Source organism: Balaenoptera ricei, chromosome 16 (assembly GCF_028023285.1).
Source record: "Balaenoptera ricei isolate mBalRic1 chromosome 16, mBalRic1.hap2, whole genome shotgun sequence".
NCBI lineage: Eukaryota > Metazoa > Chordata > Mammalia > Artiodactyla > Balaenopteridae > Balaenoptera > Balaenoptera ricei.
The window spans coordinates 63,629,947-63,652,090 of record NC_082654.1 but is presented as its reverse complement, the minus strand read 5'-3'; the positions used below and the strand labels follow the sequence as shown (position 1 = coordinate 63,652,090).

Below are 22,144 nucleotides of genomic sequence, written 5' to 3'. Positions count from 1 at the left end.
AAAAAAAACAAAAAAATACGGATGTATGCATGCCACAGAGAGATAAATCAAAAGACACAACTCATGAAAGATACGTCAATAGAAATTGAAGCCATATAAATATGGATCTGAATCTTAAAAATCATTGTTATTATAATATAGTTTTAAAATAAAATCAGTATTTCAAAAAAAAAAAATGGGCAGAAGACCTCAAAGACACTTCTCCAAAGGAGACATACGAGTGGGCAATAGGCACATGAAAAGATGGCCAACATCACTAATTACTCGAGAAATGCAAGTCAAAACTCCAATGAGCTGTCACCTCACAATCGGGCAGAGTGGCCATCATCAAAAAGGCTACAAATAATAAATGCAGGAGGGGATGTGGAGAAAAAGGAACCCTCCTACCCTCTTGGTGGGCACATAAATTGGTGCAGGCACTATGGAGAAGAGTATAGAGGTTCCGTAAAAAATTAAACATAGAGTTACCATATGATCCAGCAATCCCACTCCTGGCCATATAGCTGGAGAAAACTCTAATTCGAAAATATACACGCACCCCAATATTTAAGCAGTGCTATTTACAATAGCCAAAACTTGGAAGGAACCTTTATGTCCATTGATAGCTGTATGCATAAGGAAGATGTGATACACAAACACACACACACACACACACACACACACACACACACACACAATGGAATATTACTCAGCCATAAAAAAGAATTAAATAATGCCATTTGCAGCATCATGGATGGACCTAGAGATTATTTTACTACTTGAAATCAGACAGATACAAATATCATATGATATCCACTATATATGGAATATAAAAAATAGTACAAATGAACTTATTAGAAAACAGAAACACGTACAGTAATAGAAAACATACTTACCATTACCAAAGGGTAAAGTGGGATAGGGATAAATTAGGAGTATGTGATTAACAGATACACACTACCATATATAAAATATGTAAACAACAGGGATGTATGTATAGCACAGTGAACTATCTTCAATATTTTGTAATAACCTTTAATGGACAAGTATAAAAAAGATATACATACTTCTGTATATATATGTGTGTGTGTATACATATGTACTCATACACATATATATAACCGAATCACCTTGATTTACACTTGAAACTTACACAGTATGGCAAATTGGCAAATGAACTATGCTTCAAGTTAAAAAAAAAAAAAAAAAAAAGAGAGATCTCCATGTGTTGGATCCTGCAGGCTGGGAAGAAGATCTAGTCGTAGGTTCCACCATGCATATAAATGTCCGGCTAACCTTTATCTTTTCAAGATGCTCCCTCAGTTACCTCTGCCTCCAGAATCCTAATCAGGTCTTGGAGGCAGAACTGAAATGAAGCCTTCTGATTCACCCTTGTGCATCACTTTGTGTTCGTTAACTCATTTCTTATCTTTGCATCTGGCGTTAACTTCATTCATGCTGCCTAGTAATAGTTAACTATTTTTCTACTTATTTCCCTGAGACAATAAGGAGCTTAAAAGGCAGGGTGCTCTGGTCCCCTTTCCCCCTAGCGGCCTGAACTCTGTCTTGCACAAAGTAGGTGCTTTAAATGCCTGTTGACTCCGATTTGGATTGACTTGTGGAAAAGAAGATTCTAGAGCCTGAGGCCAAGTGAAACAGTGTTTTTATTTGAGGCGTAAAAGCACATGGGTATTTGTCACACAGGATGAGGATGGCTTTAGGTTACTGGTTTCTAAGATAAAACTTTATCTTAAACACAGCTTCTATCACAGCTTCTTGGGAAATGAATCAGAAAGAGAGCAAGACACAGCCAGGAAAGAAAATCATTACTGTTGCTGGGAAGTTGTAAAGAAAGGGAAGAACTTATGCAAATCAATATACATGTCACAGAGCCCCAAGGAGGACGAGAGTGGCGTGGGGAAAAACGGTCTAAGTTCCTCGTCCTGGCAGTAATGTTGGCCTCTCCTTCCACGGCAAGGACTTGCCCCTAAATGGAAGCAGCGGGGTCAACTTGGCCTTTCTGACTGCACCAACATCTCAGGGCTCCCCAGTTCCCTCTCTGGATCCCCAGTTCAGTCCCACCTTTCCCCTGAAGAACTCAGAGAGGAAGGGCAGGGTCTATGTCATGGACACTGCTACTTGCTCGATGAAGCTGGCCAGGTTTATGTCCCGTTCTGAAAGGCCCGCACACTCATGAGTGCTCAGGGTGATGTGGACCTGAAACAAAACCAGAGATTCGGGGCCAGCTGATTCCACCGACTGCACCTAAGAGCAGGAGAGAGTCACCAGCTCCTGGGCTCAGCCACACCAAGAAGTGTAACCAGACACTAACCCCTCTCCTGGGGGCTGCCTTCCTGACGAGTCTTTAACATCAGTGCAAAACTGTCTTCTATTACACCTCCATAAACACTGGTAACCACAGCATAGGATAAGAAAAGAAAGATCCAAATATCAAGAGCAACCTAAAAGCCAAAGACAAGACCCCAAACCAACTCCTAAACACTGTCCATTTACAGATCATCACTTCCAGCCTTAATGTTTTTAGAAAGAGTCCAGCATAGCTCTTGGTTCATGATAGGCATTTAATGACTGTTCCCATTCATTCAGCAGACAGGCTGATCTCCTTGGTGCGCATGGGTATTCTCAGTTCAAGTTTATTACTTTTTCATTCTTCCATACCTCCAGAAAATGCCAGCCCTTTAGAGCTATTAACAGTGAATATGCCTGGTTCTCACAGCCTTTCCTTCTTTAGGATTTGCCTTCTTAATGTCTACTTAACCCACAAGTTGTCTCACTAGTGTTTCAATTTGCTTTTCTTTAACCTGTAGTGAGACTGAATATTTTCTAGGGGTGTTTATGTCGATCCTAGGAAGCAGATGAAATGAACAGGAGCGGACAGTCGACCTATGGGTGAGGAGAGCTCACAGTCAAGTCCAAGGAAGGGGCCTTCAGAATGAGTTGGAGTTCTAGGCATGTATCACTCACCTTGTTGTACACGTTAAACCATTCAGGATGGTGGTCCAATTTCTCAGCCTGAAGAGCCACTCTTGTCATGAAGCCAAAAGCCTGTTTAATGAAGTGAGACCCAGGTTAGTGTCCTGAAAGAGAGGACTGTTGGGCCCCCTTTTATGGCCAGTGTAAGGCCCAGGTGCAGGAGGATTGCCTCGCTCCCTACAAGGTGACCCTTCTAGCTTTCAGCATTCCGCCTAGCACCGTGCCACTGGTTCTGAGGCTGGAGTTTGAGGCGGTCCTTCTGCAGTAGGAAGTCTTGTTACCAGGACCACTAACAAGGTGGAAACCCCAGAGAGCTTCTGAGTCTTCGCCAATCTTTTGGTTATCTACTAAAATGTCTTCAAACGTGCATCTGCTTCCCACTTGAACTGTCTTCTCTGAGGATTGTTTCTAAAAGTTCCAGGTATGGAGAGCCCAAGACCCACCTCTGCCCTCTCCAATCCCCAAGGAGGACGCTTTCCAAGTAAACTGGATTAGCGGAGCATCGGACAGTCTTGGCTATCAGAACTTTAAGGGAAGGAACACGTTCTGGAGTGTGACCCCGATCAGCCCCAGTCTCAGGAAACTCTGTCCCACCCTGATGCCATACCCGATTGAAGTCTTTGAAATGGAACTGCTTGAAGATGGCATCCCGGCCTTCCAGCTCGTTCCACCCCACGGCCCGCAGGTTTGGCAGCAGCTGGTCCCTCTCCTCAGCACTTAGCCTGTGTGCTTTGCCAGCCTAGGAGAGGGAAAACACAGAAGACCAAGGGCATTCGTTTTTTTCACAGGACAAAAGAGAGGGCTCTGGACCTTTGGGGAAAGTTAGCCAGCCTCCACTGGCAGTTCTGGTGGCACAGTCAAAGGGCAGCTGGTCTAAAGCAACAGACTGGGAGGAGGGGCTCTGGCTGGTGCACTGATAGGTTCTTAGAGAACAGAGAGTCCTGAGGTGTAATGCAAATCGCTGGGGCAGAGAAACACTCCTTCCCCACCCCTGCCCCCAAAGCCTTACAGAGGGCACCCCCTCGGTAAAAAAACTAGGTCTCTTTTGTTCATGGGGGAGCAAAAGTAAATCAAGCCCCTACTGTTGCTGTGTATTGAAGAGGAAACTGAGGCCTAGAGAGGGGAAATGACCTCTCTTCCCCCACCCCCCAACCTCAGTCAGCAAAAGCACAGGAATCTTTCTCAAGGTGGGTCCATGTGTCCGCATCCCTGAGGCTGGGCAAAGGAACCAGCACTTAAAACATGCTCCAGGCGATTCCTAGCCACACCACAGTCAAACACCACTGGCACTACCTCCTAATGGGTATCCCAACCACACTCCCACGCAGCCTCTGGTTCCCAGCTGCCAGGCCTACGTTTCTCAGATTTCCACCTTCTTTTCTATTCTGTCAGCTTGGGAAGCTGGAGCCACAGAGCTCAGTCCCCAAAGCAGAAGTAACTTGGCCAAGGGCAAATGGCAAAGCCAGTGCCTCAGCCTATTTTCCTATTGTGCAAAATGCCCTCGAGGCAGCCCAAACTGGCACAATTCAGGCCGTGAGTGGAACCCTCTCTTGGAGAACAGAAGAAAGCAAAGGTCAGTTCCAGCCTCTAAGAAGATCCAGGTGGAGGAGCTTAAGGGATCCCAGAATTTAGGCCCCTGAAGTAGAACTACCCAAGGCAGGAAAGTGAGAGTGCTAAATTAAATCAGTTAGGCCTGGGAAGAGAATGCGAGGGAGGTTAATTTAGCTTTTATGAAGCAGCCTGCAAACTGGAAGCCAGGTGGCCCTGGGGCACTCATCTCCCCTGGCTTGATGGGTATAAAGGCACAAGAACTTCCACTTTAGGAATCAGCAAGAGGAGCCAGGAGACATTTTAATAAACTCCATTGTTATTAAGGGAATATCATCTGCATTTTTAAAAAGAGACTTCCTGGGGCAAGTAAGCTTATGACAGGCCCTCAGATTTGGGGCAGAACTGGAAAAACATTTCAGGGCTCTGATAGCCGTTTTCTCCCTCCTGAAAGTGCGGTTTCTCTCTGGACCGATCTGGCTGGCTCTGTCTCCCCTCCTGGGCTCTGGAAGGCCAGTGAGGGCAGTCGAGATCTGCATCACCACCCAACCCCCAGACAGCTGACCCTGTCTCAGTGGCTGATAAGCCTGGTCCGTGTATCCAGGCAACCAACCGGGTGACCATATGGCAGCCGAGGCATCAGAACCCACCATTTAGTTCTTTGGCTCTGAAGGGAGTGCGCAGGTACTAGCGGGCTCCTAGGAGGCTCCTTTTTAGAGTCTTCTGGAATCCCCTACATTTCACAGCCTGGGGCTGAACTGACAAGTCCCTCTGAAATCTGGGATCAGAGAGGGGTCAGGGGTGGTGTTTGCTTAGTAAATCACAGGTCAGGCCTGGACTCAGCCTGGGCCTCTGGGAGTGTGCAGAGGGGTTACTGATTACCCACGCCCTGCGGCTTTGGGGCCTCAGTGTACCTCACAATCAGCTCACCCACCACCTCCCCTCCATCTGAGCCGTAGCCTTCAAAGTGCCCTCCCAGGTGGCACCACAGTCCCGACCGCTCCTAATGCTTTTGGGCCTAACACTCTGCTGTTTAGTAAAGCTTCCTGGGTCTAGAAGCTTCCCCGCAGGCTCACCTTCACCTCTGAAGCTGAGACTCCCTTCCAGGAAAGCTCACCCTGGAGGGCGGGTGACCCTGAGCAACCATGTCCCCATTGCTGGGCACAGGCCTCAAACTAGGAGCCAGGGGCCGGCTCTGAGGTCGGGGGACAGCACAGAGGGCTTAGCAGAAGAGCAAGCGAGAAGGGCAGTAAACAGGCAGACAGAGGCACACGCAAATTCAGTCGCCCCTCCTCGGCACCCCCCGCCCCCCTGCCCCTACCCCAGCCCCCAAAACAGGACAGAACCTCCCCACCAAGGGGAACTATGTCCTGGGCTCACTATGCTGCCCCTCCCCACCCCGCCCAGAAAGGCGGCACTGAGGCCCCGCGCGGGCTCTGGCCTGGGCTCCCGCCTAGGTGTAACCCGGACCTGCCACCGCCCCTCTCCCGTCTTCAGCTTCCCAGGGGGCACCACTCGGGGGCGGGGGTGGGACAGAGACCCCGACTCTCCCAGCCCGGCGCGCGGCTGCTCTGCGAAGGCCTCGGAGGGACGGACCCCCCCCCCCCCACCGCCCCGCACCTCCAGGCGCCGTCCTCTGGCCTGGGCGGGGACCCAGCGCGGGCCCCTGGCTCTCCTCCGCCCCTCCCGCGCGCCCCCTCCTAACCCGGACGCCCCGACGGCGGCGGCGCGTGATCCCCCAACTCCCTCACCATGCCGGGCGCGGACGCGAGCAGCAGCTGGTGGCGGCGGAGCAGACGAGCGAGACGCCCAGCGCAGTGGGAAGCCGTCGCGCGGGGCGGCGCTCGGGCCGCCCCGGGGCGGGAGCGCAGCCGGGAAGGGGCCGCCCACTGGTAATCATTAACAACAGCTGGGGCTGCCTTCCAGCACTTTCCTCCGTGCCGACGTTGCAGGGAGCTCGGGGATTAAGGACCCAGGCTCCAAACGTGGACTCCAGCAATTGCATCGCGCTCTGCCACTTACCAGCTGTGTGACCCTGGGCGCGAGATTACTTTTTCTTTTCTAAAAACACCTGATTGAGAAATTGACCCACACAGTAAACTGCACATACTTAAAGTGTACAGTTTGATGCGTTTTGACATGTATGTATCTGTGCAACCATCGCTACGATAAAGATCATGAACATAGCCATAACCCCTAAGTTGCCTCCTCCCAACTCAAGACAACTGTTGACCTGCTTCCTCACTATAGATTAGGTTGCATTTTCTAGAATGCTATGTAAATGGAAATCATACAAATTATACTCTTTTTATATCTGCCTTCTTTCACTCAGCAAAATTGCCCATGTCGTTGCACGTATCAATAGTTTCTTCCTTTTTATGGCTAAGTAGACGTTATTTTATAGTATTATATTGTAATGGATATGCTACAATTTGTTGTACGTTTGGGTTGTTTCCAGTTTTTGACTATTACAAATAAAGCTGCTGTGAACTTTTGCATACAAGTGTTTGTATGGATATATGCTTTCATTTGTCTTGCGTGAATACCTAGGAGTGGAATGGCTAGGCCATATGGCAAGTATATACTTATAACTTGTTAGAAAACTGCCAAACTGCTTCTGAAAGTGGTCAGACCATCTTACATCCCCACCAGCAGTGTATGAGACTTCCGGTTCCCTTGCACCGCGCCCCCCACAGCTGCACGAATACTTGCTATGTCAGTCTTTTTAATTTTAGCCAATCTAATTGGTAGGCAGTGGTATCTCACTGTGGTTTTGAGTTTCCTAAATGGCTAATGATATTAAATACCTTTTCATGTGCTTATTTGCCAATGGTCAGTCTTTGGTGAATTGCCTGTTCAAATTTCCTGCCCGTTTAAAAAAAAAAAAAATTGAGTTTTTTGTTGTCTTATTGGGCTTTCAGAGTTCTTCATTCTGGATACAAGCACTTTATCAGATATATGATTTGTAAATATTTTGTTTGCTTTCTCACAATGCCTTTCAAAGAGCGAATGTTCTTAATTTTGATGAAATCCAATTTATCAAAAGTTTCTCTTATGAATTGGTATTTTGATGTTGTAACTAAGAAATCTTTGCCTAACCCAGGGTCACAAAGATTTGTCTCCTATGTTTTCTTCTATATTTTATAGTTTTTAGCTTTATTTTTTAGAATTTACAGTGCTTTTTTAAAGTTGGTTTTCGGAACTCTATATATCTCAACTTTAATTGCTTGTCAGTTTTAGATATTGCAAATATCTCCTCCCATTCAGCCATCTGTACACTAACATCTTGCATGATGTCCTTTGTTGGCAGAAATCTTATATTTTGGTATAATAAGACTTATGCATTAGCTTGGCAACGTTGGTGGGTAGAGGGCAGAAGAGAAGTTTCAAAGACAGAAAGGATTTGGGCTCTGCTAGGGTGTAGACAGCTGGAAAGAGTGTTCCACAGTAGCAATGAGAAAAGCCTGGAGATAATATACAATCATCACTTTTCTTCAGCTGGCCGGGGAGCTGAGATCACCGGGCAACCAAGTAGTCTTGAATTCCATGGGAGGCAGGATGCACCTGTGCCAAGCGTGCCCGCCAGGCGTGGGGTGGGGAGGGGAGGGGGAAGACACACAGCCTCCATCAAAGTGGGTGAGAAGAAATCAGCTGAAATGTTAACACATTGTTGGAAGCCAGGTGTGTGCTGGCATACAGTCTAGAATAGCTGGGGCCCCGAGACACCATGGGGAGAGTTTGCACACACGAACAGCTTTTATTTATGGACCTTCACTGAGTGCTCAGGAGAAAGAGTGGGGGAAGGGCAAAAGATGGGAGCAAACGCCCCCTCCCCTTCCCTCCCCCCCCCCCCCCCCGCCCCAGCCAAGCAGGGGATTGGCTGCTGCTGTGGGAAAAGGGCCAAACTTGAAGTCCTCTCCAGACCCTTGTCTTAAAGGAGCAAAAGCCGTAAATCACTAGGAGAGGGCCAACAAATCCTGTCACTCCCAGAACCCAGATAAATATGCATTGTGGCTTCATTTCCATATATATATATGGATATATATGAAAGCATATATCCATACAAACACTTGGAGAAAAAAAAAAAATCCCTCTGCCCTGAGGGAGGGGCAGGAAACAGTTCTGGGCCTGGGATTCTATACCAATACAACTGGAGGTTGCCTACCTCTGGGGAGAAGCAGGAAACTTGCACACAAGTCCAGCCACAGATATAAGGCAGTCTGGCTGCCACGGGGCTGAGGCTTGGGGTTGGGGGGGATGGGCAGGAACACTGAGAAAGCTCCAGCACCCAGGACAACAGAGAGCCCACTTTCAGCCCCCTACCATGAACCTAGCACTAGTAGTGTACCACTGGGAGAAGGGCAAGAATGTGGGGAGTATGTGGAGAGACATCTTCTTCCTGTGGGATCGTTAGGGAAATGCCAATTGGTACTACAGTGAGATCCCACTACACACCTCTTAGAAGGACTAGAAAAAAATGCCACCTGATAATACCATGTGTGTGGATGAAGATGTGAGGTCACTGGAACTCTCACGCGTTGCCGGTGGACATACAAAATGGTTCAGCCCTTTGGAAAACAATTCGGCAATTTCTTGTGAAGTTAAACATACACTTACCTTATGAATCAGCAATCCTACTCCAAGAGAAATGAAAGCAGGTCCACGGGGAAAAAAAACCTATATGCAAATGTGTATAACAGCTGTATTTGGAAATAATCCAAATGCCCATCAACAGATAAATGAATAAACAAATGTGGTCCATTCATGAACTGGAATACTAACTACTCAGCAATACAAATGAATGACTGCTGACCCTTGCAACAATATGCATGAATCTCAAAAGCATGCTAAGTGACAGAAGCCACACTGAAAGTTAAAAAAAAAAAAAAAGAAATCATCTGCTTACAAATATTACACATCTGATGATAGGAAGAAATTTCCACACATTAGATGCTGTTTCTGTACACATCGAGCCTTGTTTCTCCTCCATTAACCACATGCTTCTCTGCCAGGGGGGCTGTGGGATGCATTCCCATCACAACTTCTGGCCCTGCACCTCTATGTCACCTCACAACGCTGGGTGACTCGGCACAGCAGGAGTTGGGGATATTTCTGGAAGGCATTCCTATAACCAGAACAGCTAGCAATAACTAATCTAGACATGGATGTAACTGAGAATCATTCATTCATGTATCCATCTAAACCCAAAATAACTCTATCCCCAATACAACTTGCCCTTAGTATGATCCCCAAACATGCTCAATGTTTAACACAACCCAACATGAGGGGTGTGACATAGGGAAAGTTGGAGTGACAAAAGACAAGGGGCTTAATCTATTGCACTTAAAATATTTTTCTTTTGCAAATTTTGCAAAACCGTGTGACCATGTTGGTTCCTGGGTTGGTCCCGTTCAAAAGAAGGGCCATGAGGCTCAGGTTTTATCTGCTTCCCCATAAACCCACCCCTGCCTGGGAGCCTTCCCTGAGGAACCCACCCAGCTCCTGACCATCATTTATTTGGCCTCTTTCCTCAATACTTCCTGTTCTTCCTTTCCTTTGCTCCTGAAAGATGAAAATTGGCATCTCTGAATCTCCTACAGTGTCTGGCACTCTGCTCTGTACATAATACCCTCTCAACAGATGGTTCCCAAATCTATGTTTGTGTATTGGTTTTTGGTAGCTGAGCTGGCTACCGAACAACACATACACCATATTCAACTATCTAAAATGACAATTTGGAGACGCTAACATTAATGTAGAACTCATTTTGTTGCCAGTTCCTAGGCTAAGGATCTCAAAAGTAAAAAACAAAAACAAAAAAAACTTTTTTAGAAAGAAAACATGTTAATAGTAAAAAACAACAACAATAAGAACAAGAATAATATGGTTGGGCATAAAGAGGAAGAAAAAAGCCACCTTTCTCATCCCCTTCTGCACCCGCCCAGGGCACCACACAGAGGCAACCATGGGAACTAGGGCAGTGTCTGCACTGAAGTCAGCTTCCTCCATTTGACTGATTATGGGATATTGAGCAATATGCTTAACCATTTGGAACCTCAGTTTCCCCAACTGTAAAATGGGGATGAGGATGATAGCCACCTTGTAGGGCTTTTGTAACGATTAAATGAGATACTCAATGACAAGTGCCTGGCATTGCCACCTGTGTCCTCCCAAATGCACGCTGGAGGTCACCTGCATACAGTTTCTCTTCCCACCGATGCCTTTCTGCCTCCCTCTACCTGAGGACATTCTCTGCCCATAGATGGCACTCTGTTCTGCAAGTGAGAGGTGTTGATACTCTCCTCTCAACCAGTGGGAGCCGGGCTCAGTGGGTAAATATCCACATACTCGCGCCTTGGTGGACCCATTCTGTGCATGACAGTCTCTCAGGGGTCCCCAGCGGGATCAGGCCCAATGCCCTTGGTGATATCCTGTTCACTACTGCACACGTTCTTGGCTTTCCTTCCTCTCCACTAAACTGCCTGCTGTCTCCTTTGATTTTTCTTCATTCAAGGTTGTCCTTTTCTTGTTGAGTTGTAAGATGATAACCCCTCACTTATCACATATGTAATTATTTTCTCTGAATCCCACTTGCTTTTCAGCTCAGTGATGTAGAAAAATGTTTAATTTTTAGGTGAATCCTCCTGATTTTTCCTTTATGGTTTCCGAGTTTCGGGCCTTGCTTAGAAAGGACTTTTTTCAACCCAAGATGAACAAATATTTGTCTCTACTGCTTTCTAATGCTTTGACAGTCAGTAAAAAGTGTTTAGATTATTAATCTCTCTGGAATTTACTTTTGGGCATCATGTGAAATAACAACAACAACTTATTACTTTGTTTCTCAAGCAGATAAACAACCATCCCATACTATTTTTAAAATACATTAACTAGTCCATCTTTTCCCCACTAATCTGACTGCTACTTTTGTATTATGATAAATTCACATAATCCCTGTGGCTTGGTTCTTGGATTGTTTGTTCTGTTCCTTTGATCCATCACTCCACCCTGTTTTAATTACTCTAGCTTTATAGCATGTTTTGATATCTCGTAGGTCAAGCCTCATCTCATTTTTCTTCTTTTTCAAAATGTTCTTGGCTATTCTTGCATGTTTACCCTTTCAGATGAGCTTTAAAATCAGCTGGTCAGGTTCTATAAAAATCCCTTTAGGATTCTGATTGGGAATGCACTGAATTTATAGATTTAATTTGGGAAGAATTGACATCTTTGTATTACTGAGTCTTCCCATCCTGGAGCATGATATATCACTCCATTTATTCAGGCCTTCTTTATGTCCTTCAGTAAAGTTTTATTGTGTTTCTCATATAGGACCTAGACATTTCTCATTAAGTTTATTCTTAGGTATTTTATAGTCTGGGTTAGCCATTGTGCATGGGATAGTTTTCCCATTACATTTCTTTTTTTTTTTTTTAATAGATCTTTATTGGAGTATACTTGCTTCACAATACTGTTAGTTTCTGTTGTACAAGGTGAATCAGCCATATGCACACATATATCCCCATATCCCCTCCCTCTTGAGCTTCCCTCCCAACCTCCCTATCCCACCTCTCTAGGTCATCGCAAAGCACCTAGCTGACCTCCCTGTGCTATGCTGCTGATTCCCACTGGCTAACCATTTACATTCGGTAGTGTATATATGTCGATGCTACTCTCACTTAGCCCCAGCTTCCCCCTCCCACCCCAAGTCCTCAAGTCCACTCTCTATGACTACCTCTTTATTCCTGCCCGGCCACTAGGTTCATCAGTACCATTAAAAAAAATTTTTTTTAGATTCCATGTATATGTGTTAGCATATGGCATTTGTTTTTCTCTTTCTGATTTACTTCACCCTGTATGACAGACTCTAGGTCCATCCACCTCACTACAAATAACTCAATTTCGTTTCTTTTTATGGCTGAGTAATATTCCATTGTGTATATGTGCCACATCTTCTTTATCCATTCATCTGTCGATGGATACTTAGGTTGCTTCCATGTCCTGGCTATTGTAAATAGTGTTGCAATGAACATTGTGGTAAATGTCTCTTTTTGAATTATGGTTTTCTCAGGGTATATACCCAGTAGTGGGATTGCTGGGTCATATGGTAGTTCTATTTTTGGGTTTTTAAGGAACCTTCATACTGTTCTCCATAGTAGTTGTATCAATTTACATTCCCACCAACAGCGCAGGAGGGTTCCTTTTTTTCACCACACCCTTCCCAGCATTTATTGTTTCTCAATTTTTTGATAATGGCCACTCTGACCAGTGTGAGGTGATACCTCATTGTAGTTTTGATTTTCATTTCTCTAATAATTAGTGATGTTGAGCATCTTTTCATGTGCCTCTTGGCCATCTGTATGTCTTCTTTGGTGAAATGTCTATTTAGGTCTTCTGCCCATTTTTTAATTGAATTGTTTGTTGTTTTGATATTGAGCTCCATGAGCTGTTTGTATATTTTGGAGATTAATCCTTTGTCCGTTGTTTCATTTGCAAATATTATCTCCTATTCTGAGGGTTGTCTTTTCATCTTGTTTATGGTTTCCTTTGCTGTGCAAAAGCTTTTAACTTTCATTAGGTCCCATTTGTTTATTTTTGTTTTTATTTCCATTATTCTAGGAGGTGGGTCAAAAAAGATCTTGCTGTGGTTTATGTCAAAGAGTGTTTTTCCTATGTTTTCCTCTAAGAGTTTTACAGCGTCTGGTCTTACATTTAGGTCTTTAATCCATTTGGAGTTTATTTTTGTGTACGGTGTTAGGTAGTGTTCTAATTTCATTCTTTTACATGTAGCAGTCCAGTTTTCCCGGCATCACTTATTGAAGAGGCTGTCTATTCTTCATTGTATGTTCTTGCTTCCTTTGTTGTAAATTAGGTGACCATATGTGTGTGGGTTTGTCTCTGGGCTTTCTATCCTGTACCATTGCTCTATATTTCTGTTTTTGTGCCAGTACCATACTGTCTTGATTACTGTAGCTTTGTAGTATAGTTCTAAGTCAGGGAGCCTGATTCCTCTAGCTCCGTTTTTCTTTCTCAAGATTGCTTTGACTATTTGGGGTCTTTTGTGTTTCCATACGAATTGTAAAAATTTTTGTTCTAATTCTGTGAAGAATGCCATTGGTAGTTTGATAGAGATTGAATTGAATCTGTAGATTGCTTTGGGTAGTATAGTCATTTTCACAATGTTGATTCTTCCAATCCAAGAACATGGTATATTTCTCCATCTGTTTATGTCATCGTTGATTTCTTTCATCAGTGTTTTATAGTTTTCTGAGTACAAGTCTTTTGCCTCCTTAAGTAGGTTTATTCCTAGGTATTTTATTCTTTTTGTTGCAATGGTAAATGGGATTGTTTCCTTAATTTCTCTTTCTGATTTTTTGCTGTTAGTGTATAGGAATGCCAGAGATTTCTGTGCATTAATTTTGTATCCTGCAACCTTACCAAATTCATTGATTCGTTCTAGTAGTTTTCTGGTGGCATCTTTAGGATTTTCTATGTATAGTATCATGTCATCTGCAAACAGTGACAGTTTTACTTCTTCTTTTCCTATTTGTATTCCTTTTATTTCTTTTTCTTCTCTGATTGCCGTGGCTAGGACTTCCAAAACTATGTTGAATAAGAGTGGCGAGAGTGGAAATCCTTGTCTTGTCCCTGATCTTAGTGGAAATGCTTTCAGTTTTTCACCACTGAGTATGATGTTTGCTGTGAGTTTGTCATAGATGGCCTTTATTATGTTGAGGTAGGTTCCCTCTTTGCCCATTTTCTGGGGAGTTTTTATCATAAATGGGTGTTGAATTTTGTCAAAAGCTTTTTTCTGCAACTATTGAGATGATCATATGGTTTTTATTCCTTAATTTGTTAATATGGTATATCACATTGATTGGAGTATATTGAAGAATCCTTGCATCCCTGGGATAAATCCCACTTGATCATGGTGTATGATCCTTTTAATATGTTGTTGGATTCTGTGTGCTAGTATTTTGTTCAGGATTTTTGCATCTATGTTCATCAGTGATATTGGTCTATAATTTTCTTTTTTTGTAATATCTTTTTCTGGTTTTGGTATCAGGGTGATGGTTGCTTCGTAGAATGAATTTGGGAGTGTTCCTCCTTCTGCGATTTTTTGGAAGAGTTTGAGAAGGATCGGTGTTAGCTCGTCTCTAAATGTTTGATAGAATTCACCTGTGAAGCCATCTGGTCCTGGACTTTTGTTTGTTGGAAGATTTTTAATTGCAGTTTCAATTTCATTACTTGTGATAGGTCTGTTTATATTTTCTAATCCTTCCTGGTTCAGTCTTGGAAAATTGTACCCTTCCAAGAACTTGTCCATTTCTTTGTGGTTGTCCATTTTATTGACATCTAGTTGTTTGTAGTAGTCTCTTATAATCCTTTGTATTTCTGTGGTGTCAGCTGTGATTTCTCCTTTTTCATTTCTAATTTTATTTATCTCCTTTTTTTTCTTGATGAGTCTGGCCAAGGGTTTATCAATTTTGTTTATCTTCTCAAAGAACCAGCTTTTAGTTTTATTGATCTTTGCTATTGTTTTCTTCGTTTCTATCTCATTTATTTCTGCTCTGACCTTTATGATTTCTTTCCTTCTACTGACTTTGGGTTTTCTTTGTTCTTCTTTCTCTAGTTGCTTTAGGTGTAGGGTTAGATTGTTTATTTGAGATTTTTCTTGTTTTTTGAGGTGAGATTGAAATGCTATAAACTTCCCCCTTAGAACTGTTTTTGCTGCGTCCTATAGGTTTTGGGTCATTGTGTTTTCATTGTCATTTGTTTCTATGTATTTTTAAAATATGTTCTTTGACTTCTTCAGTGATCTCTTGGTTATTTAGTAGCGCACTGTTTAGCCTCCATGTATTTGTGGTTTTTACAATTTTTTTCCTGTAATTGATTTCCAATTTCATAGCATTGTGGACAGAAAAGATGCTTGATATGATTTCAATTTTCTTAAATTTTCCAAGGTTTGATTTGTGACCCAGGATGTGGTCTATCCTGGAGAATGTTCCATGTGCACTTGAGAAGAGAGTGCATTCTGCCACTTTTGGGTGAAATGTTCTATAAATAACAATTAAATCTATCTGGTCTATTGTGTCATTTAAAACTTGTGTTTCCTCATTTATTTTCTGTTTGGATGATCTGTCCATTGGTGTAAGTGGGGTGTTAAAGTCCCCTATTATCATTGCGTTACTGTCAATTTCCCCTTTCATAGTTATTAGCATTTGCCTTATGTATTGAGGTGCTCCTATGTTGGGTGCATAAACATTTATAATTGTTATATCATCTTCTTGGATTGATCCCTTGATCATTATGTAGTGTCCTTCCTTATCTCTTGCAACAGTCTTTATTTTAAAGTCTATTTTATCTGATACGAGTATTGCTACTCCAGCTTTCTTTTGATTTCCATTTGCATGGAATACCTTTTTCCATCCCTTCACGTTCAGTCTGTATGTGTCCCTAGGTCTGAAGTGGGTCTCTTGTAGACAGTATATATTTGGGTCTTGTTTTTGTATCCAGCCAGTCTGTGTCTTTTGATTGGGGCATTTAATCCATTTACATTCAAGGTTATTATCAATATGTATATTCCTATTTCCATTTTCTTAATTGTTTTGAGTTTGTTTTTGTGGGTCTTTTTCTTCTCTTGTGTTTCCCGCCTAGAGAAGTTTCTTTAGCATTTGTTGTAAAGCTGGTTTGGTGGTGCTGAATACTCTTAGCTTTTGCTTGTCTGAAAATGTTTTGATTTCTCTGTGGAATCTGAATGAAATCCTTGCTGGGTAATCTTGGTTGTAGGTTTTTCTCTTCCATCACTTTATCTTGTCACTCCCTTCTGGCCTGCAGAGTTTCTACTGAAAAATCAGCTGATAACCTTATGGGGATTCCTTTGTATGTTATTTTTTGTTTTTCCCTTGCTGCTTTTAATATTTTTTCTTTGAATTTAATTTTTGTTAGTCTGATTAATGTGTGTCTTGGTGGGTTTCTCCTAGGGTTATCCTGTATGGGACTCTCTGTGCTTCTTGGACTTGGGTGACTATTTCCTTTCCCATGTTAGGGAAGTTTTCCACTATAATCTCTTCAGATATTTTCTGAGACCCTTTCTTTTTCTCTTCTTCTTCTGCAACCCCTATAATTTGACTGTTGATGCGTTTAGTGTTGTCCCAGATGTCTCTGAGATTGTCTTCAGTTCTTTTCATTCTTTTTTCTTTATTCTGCTCCTTGGCAGTTATTTCCACCATTTTGCTTTCCAGCTCACTTATTCGTTCTTCTGCCTCAGTTATTCTGTTATGGATTCCTTCTAGTGTATTTTTCATTTCAGTTATTGTGTTGTTCATCTCTGTTTCTTTGGTCTTTAGTTCTTCTAGATCTTTGTTAAATATTTCTTGTATTTTCTCCATCTGTGCCTCCATTCTATTTCCAAGATTCTGGATCATCTTTACTATCATTACTCTGAAATCTTTTTCAGGTAGATTGCCTATTTCCTCTTCATTTATTTGGTCTTGTAGGTTTGTACATTGCTCCTTCATCTGTGACATATTTTTTTGCCATCTCATTTTTTTTTCCTTTTTTTATGTGTGGGATTTTGTTCCTGTCTTGCTGGTTGTTTGGCCTGAGGCCTCCAACACTGGAGTTGGTAGGCTGTTGCGTAGAGCTGGGTCTTGGTGCTGAGATGAGGACCTCCGGGAGACCTCACTCTGATGAATATTCTCTGGGGTCTGAGGTTCTTTATTAGTGCAGTGGTTTGGACCTGGAGGTCCCACCAAAGGAACTTCGGCCTGACCCCCAGCTTGTGAACCAAGATCCCACAAGCCGTGCGGCGTGGCAAAAAAAAAAAAAAGAAAAGGAGAACAATAACAAAGTAAAAAATAAAATTAGACTAGGAAACTAACAGATATGTTAGAAATAACATAAAAATAAAAATATAGATGAAATAACAACTGGAAGGTAAAACAGAACCACAATAGTAAAAAAGAGGAGGAGGAAAAAAAAAAACCAGATGGAAAAGGCCTTGGCTGTGGAGGGCGGGACCTAAGCAGGGATGAAGTTTGGGTGGTGGGCAGGGCCTATGCTGAGGACCCACAGGGCTGGAAAAGGCCCTGGGGGATGGGGGGGTGCGGCTTAGGCTCAACAGAACAGAAGGGGCCCAGGTGTGCCTCCCACCTCTGGTCTCAGAGGGTGGAGGACCCCACCTGGGAGCCCAGCAGGCTTCCTGAGTTCGAGTGGGCGGGGCAAAGCCCTCTGCTCCTCTCCGGCTCCTCCGGTTCGGAGAGCCCCTCCCACCTGCCTCTCTGTTCTCTCCTGGCCTCCCTCCTACATCCCCAGGACCAACCCGGCCCAGAGGGGACCTCTGAGGGCTAGGACCAGGCTGACTTCCCCTGCCGAGTGGGCAGGGGTAACGCTGGGCCTGCTCCCCCTTGATCCGAGCCCCTGAGGGTCCCTCCAGGCATGGGAACCCTTCCCCCATCTCAGCCACCCCTCAGTGGCGCAGGTCCTGTCTGGCCTCCACTTCTCCTCCCCCCTCAGTCCCTCCACGTCCTACCGGTTCGCTTGGGGGTTCTTCCCATTTCCTTGGGCGTCCGGGTCCCCCACCCACGTCTGCAGGCACCCTAGTTGCGGGGAGACACGAACTCTGCGCCTTCCCACACTGCCGTCTTGACTCCTCCCACCCCCATTACATTTCTAATTGGCTATTGCTGGGTGTATAGGAGAGGTGTGAATTTGGATGCTATCTTGCCTCCAGCCATGCTGATGAACTCTCTATTTAGTTCTAATATTTTTCTGTGGCTTAGAAGAACTTTGAATCAGTCATGCCTGTCCCATATGGGACAGGATGGGCCTTCCTTAAGAGCTGAAGGCTCTGTGTACCTGGATGGCAGTAGTTGAATGCACTGACCCTGTAGGGCTGCTGTGGGGACTGCTGCGTGACCAGAGCTTTTGAGCAGATGGCCCTTAGATCCCTTCCAAATCTAAGCTTTAACGAATCCATAATTCTGGTCCCTGTGTCTGTTTTCATGCACTGTCTCTCCAGTTGCATGCTAATCGAGGGCAAATTCCCCTCCCTCCCTCCTTTCCTTCCTCCCTGTATTTGTTTGATTTCCACATACCAAGCACTGTGCCAAGTGCCAGGAAGGCAGGGAAGGAGACGTTGCGGGGATGGTTGCAGGTATCAAATGCTTCACACCCTTGAGAAGCAAGCAGTGTCACTTAAAATATCCTCAAATGAATTTAGAATGTGGTAGAGACTCTTCACCCCCAAATGACTGGAAGGGCAATATATACTCTGGGAGCTCCTCCCCCACCCTGTCCCCTTAGGGGTTCTCAATTGGGATGGTGGTGACAGCAGCAGTTTTTTCCCCCAGGTGATAGTTGGTCTTTTGCCATCACATCCCAGGCTCAGCTGAGCACCTGGCTCCGACGGGCACTTAGTAAATGTTATCAAGTAAAATGAGGCATGAAAGACAGGTTAGGAACAACCCAGGGGTCTTGGGCACTCTTGGAAGTGGCCGCTGGTTTTCAGGATGAGGTGTCCCCCAGGGCGTGCTGGCCAGTGAGCCACAGGGCGCTCACTCCCTTAAGTCCACTCCATTCTGGGACGGCTCCAGCGTCTGAGCAGAGGTTCTCAATGATGGGTGAGGGCTTAGACGCATTCCATTGTCTAAGGGCCACGTGTGACCAACGGCTACCATATTGGATAGCACAGGTTTAGACATTAGATATAGAAAGTCCTAGTTTCTTCTTTAGGGGGACAAAACCTGTCATCTAGATAAGATGAGTCCTTCCCAAGGACAGAAGGGAGTTTTTGGCTACAGCAGTAGAAACCAAACACACAGTTCAGTTCTTAACGAGTCTCTGCCATACTGAGACCCAGTGTCTTCTTTCAAGGACCCTTTGGTCTAGAGAAGGAGATGGTCACACCACTAATGCAGGTGACAAGTGCTACCTTAGAGGGATGTGGCCAGGCTGCAATAGAGTGACACAGAGAAACTCCACATGTGGGTGATGGTGAAGTGGATACCTTGAAGATTCACTAGGAGTTGGCCGGGCAGAGACAGGGTGTGTGTGTGTGGAGGTGGGGTGGGTATGGGCCCTCCAGGCAGAGAAGGCAGCCTGAGCAAAGGTCAGGTGGCCTGAGTCCAGGTGTGGCCTGTTCCTAAGAGGAGTCCTCAAAGAGGCTACCATGGGAGCCCTGTAAGAGCTGGGCCTGGAGGGGTTGGGAGAGGCTGATGGTGACAGGCTCTGCATGTTTCCGTGGTGGGCTTCCCTCCTACAGCCTAGTTCAGAGCTCTGCTCAATAATGCGGGGGAGGGGAAGTGGGATGCTGAACTTGGACTGGGGTGGTGGGGAGGGGATCCAGTTTTGCTTCCAGCCATCCCTGCGATGCTTCTTTCGAACAACAGGGGGCAGGACGACCTCAGGAAACGATACCCCTTCTTTGGGTTTTAGGCAGCCATGTGAAGTCCTATATTAGGTGAGAACTTTCAATACTCAGTGGACATTTACTGAGTCTCAGGCTTCGTGCTGGGCTCTGAGGGCACTGAGACAAACCCCACCCGTTGCAGCCTGTGTCCCAGGCCACATGAACTGTGGGGACTGCAAGACAGCTGTGGTCAGTTCTGCCAGGGTGGAGGCCGGAGAAGTAGCACCAGCTTCCTGAAGGAGGCGACTCTTGAGCTGAACCAAGATGAGAAGTTGCTCTCTTGGCTGCCAGGGTTGGGAGACATGCCGTCCCAAGGGGACAGAGCATGACGCATGAGGTGTGGCAGAGACGGCAGTGTCTGGTTGCTGACTGCAGTCCCAGGTCCTGGAGCATCAGGTACAAGGGGCAGGGGTGCTGGGACCAGCAAGGTGCGGTGCAGCTGTGGGAAGCACTCTTGGAGGGCCCTGGAGCTGTACTAAGAAGCTCCATCCTGGGGCAACAGGGAGGATGAGACGGAATTTTCTTAAAAAAAAAAGTTTTCATTATGAAAATTTTCAAATATATACCAAAGTAACGTCATATAATGAACCCCCATGTGCCTTCCAACAATGATCACATTCTTCCATTTTTTCATCTTTTCTCCCTCCAGATTAAAAAAAAAACCTTTTTATTAGAGAAAATTTCAAACACACACAAAAGCAGGGAGCTAGGATAATGACCCTCACAGACTCACCACCCAGCTCAACAGTGAACAATTTGCCGAGCTTGTGTCCGCTCTGGCCCGACCCACCCCTCCCCCCACTCAGATTACTTTGAAGCAAATCACGTATCATTTCATAGATAACTATTTTGGGATACATGTCTAAAAGTTAGGGATGCTTTAAGAACACGTAATTGCACTACCATGTTCACATCTGAACAAAGTTAATAGTCATTCTTTGATTTCATCCCATACCCAGGTCACTGATGCTGCCACAGTCACTTCTGGTTGACCTTGTAACACATCCTCAGGTAAAGGTCACTCTTCCCCCATACTTCCCTCCCCACCTGCCACCCCACAGAGTCCCCTGTCTGTTATCAGGGTGGGTGACAGAGGGCATTGGGGCCTCAATGGAGCATCCCTCTTTCTGGGCGGCAGCAATCAGGATGGCTTGCCGTTGGGAGCAATGGGCACGCAGAGCTCTTTCCTGCCTCAGGTTGCAGATCGGAAAGCCAGGTGTGGGGGGAGCCTCCGGGGCTGGAGGTCAGTGAGCCCATGGTCAGGCCCACTCTGGCTGACACAGTGTGAGTCTCGGGCCCTTTCTGGGCCCCGGTTTCTCCAGCTATGAAATGAGGCAGTAGTACCTGCCTCATGGAGTGGCTGTGAGGCTCCAGGGAGGTCATCTCTGGAAACTCATAGGCAAACTCTGAAGTGCTGTGCCTGGTGATGAGGAGGACGTGGCTAGCTTTATTCCTCCATTGCCTCTGGATTCTGGGGCTGAGATCTGCTGTTCCTTCCCGCCCCAAGGTCAGGAGGGTAGAGGGGGATGGGCGCGTCCACCCAGAGACCCTGCACGGCCGCCCTCTGGGGCTGCAGCCCCACCTACTCTGTGGACAGGTTTCTCAGGGGGAGGCCTTAGGATCATCTTCCCCATGTTAGTTCCCTTTCCTCATCTTTCCTGATAATCACCCTTCCGTGCAGCTCCTGCCCATTTAACAGTTCCACTAGTCCCAGCCCTCCTACCTCCTACCTGCCCTGCATCCCAGGGAAGCCCATCTGTCTTCATTAACCAGAGATTTTGGCTGCCAGTGTGGTCCAGAGCTGGAGCCAACCCTCCTGACCTAAGCCCCCCAAGGCCTGCGCACCCTGGGCTGGAGCTCTGGGGCCAGTGGCTTGAAGGAAGATGAACACAGCCTAACTGGTGTCTCTCTGTAGCCCAGTGGCCCAGGGATACCAGGCAATCCATGTTTATCGATGTCTGAATCAGACTCCTGTACACCCAAACCAGCCCGAATCATCAGGGCTGCTCCCCCAGGAGCCTCAGTCACGGCTGCCCCAGGGCCACAAGGGACATTAGGGTGCTCCCTTATTTGTTCAGTAGATGAAGAGATAGATGACATAGATGACCACAGGGGAGGGACTTGCCCAAGGTCACTGCCTGCTGGTGGTACAGTGGGCCAGGGTCCAGGTCTTCTGCTTTACTGCTTGGGTTCTTCCCTTTACAGTGGGCCACCCAG

The 22,144-nt window shown here is 45.4% G+C and overlaps 1 protein-coding gene across 3 annotated transcripts; it reads right to left on the bottom strand.

The window, feature by feature from the left end:
• Window positions 1–1,625: 1,625 nt before the first annotated feature.
• Window positions 1,626–6,376, bottom strand: PCBD1 (pterin-4 alpha-carbinolamine dehydratase 1). 3 transcript variants are annotated; one of them, XM_059899533.1, is made up of 5 exons: window positions 6,273–6,376; window positions 3,581–3,712; window positions 2,965–3,045; window positions 2,062–2,196; window positions 1,626–1,966 (listed from the first exon to the last, which is right to left on the bottom strand). In XM_059899533.1, exons 1-4 carry the CDS (start codon window positions 6,273–6,275, stop codon window positions 2,098–2,100), a joined length of 315 nt encoding a protein of 104 aa, XP_059755516.1. In that variant the 5' UTR covers window positions 6,276–6,376; the 3' UTR covers window positions 1,626–1,966; window positions 2,062–2,097. The 3 variants fall into 3 exon arrangements, with proteins under 3 accessions (XP_059755516.1, XP_059755515.1, XP_059755517.1); XM_059899532.1 differs by having other exon boundaries at window positions 1,626–2,196; XM_059899534.1 differs by lacking the exons at window positions 1,626–1,966; window positions 2,062–2,196 and adding an exon at window positions 2,212–2,883.
• Between the last annotated feature and the right edge of the window lie 15,768 nt (window positions 6,377–22,144).

Bases quoted from the DNA above. Each gene is read 5' to 3' on its own strand.
- PCBD1 (XM_059899532.1), bottom strand. The intron at 3,046-3,580 runs GTATGGCATCAG...TTCATTAAACAG, and splicing joins ATTTCAAAGACTTCAATCGG to GCTTTTGGCTTCATGACAAG. The intron at 2,197-2,964 runs GTGAGTGATACA...GTTTTGTTTCAG, and splicing joins GGTTTAACGTGTACAACAAG to GTCCACATCACCCTGAGCAC.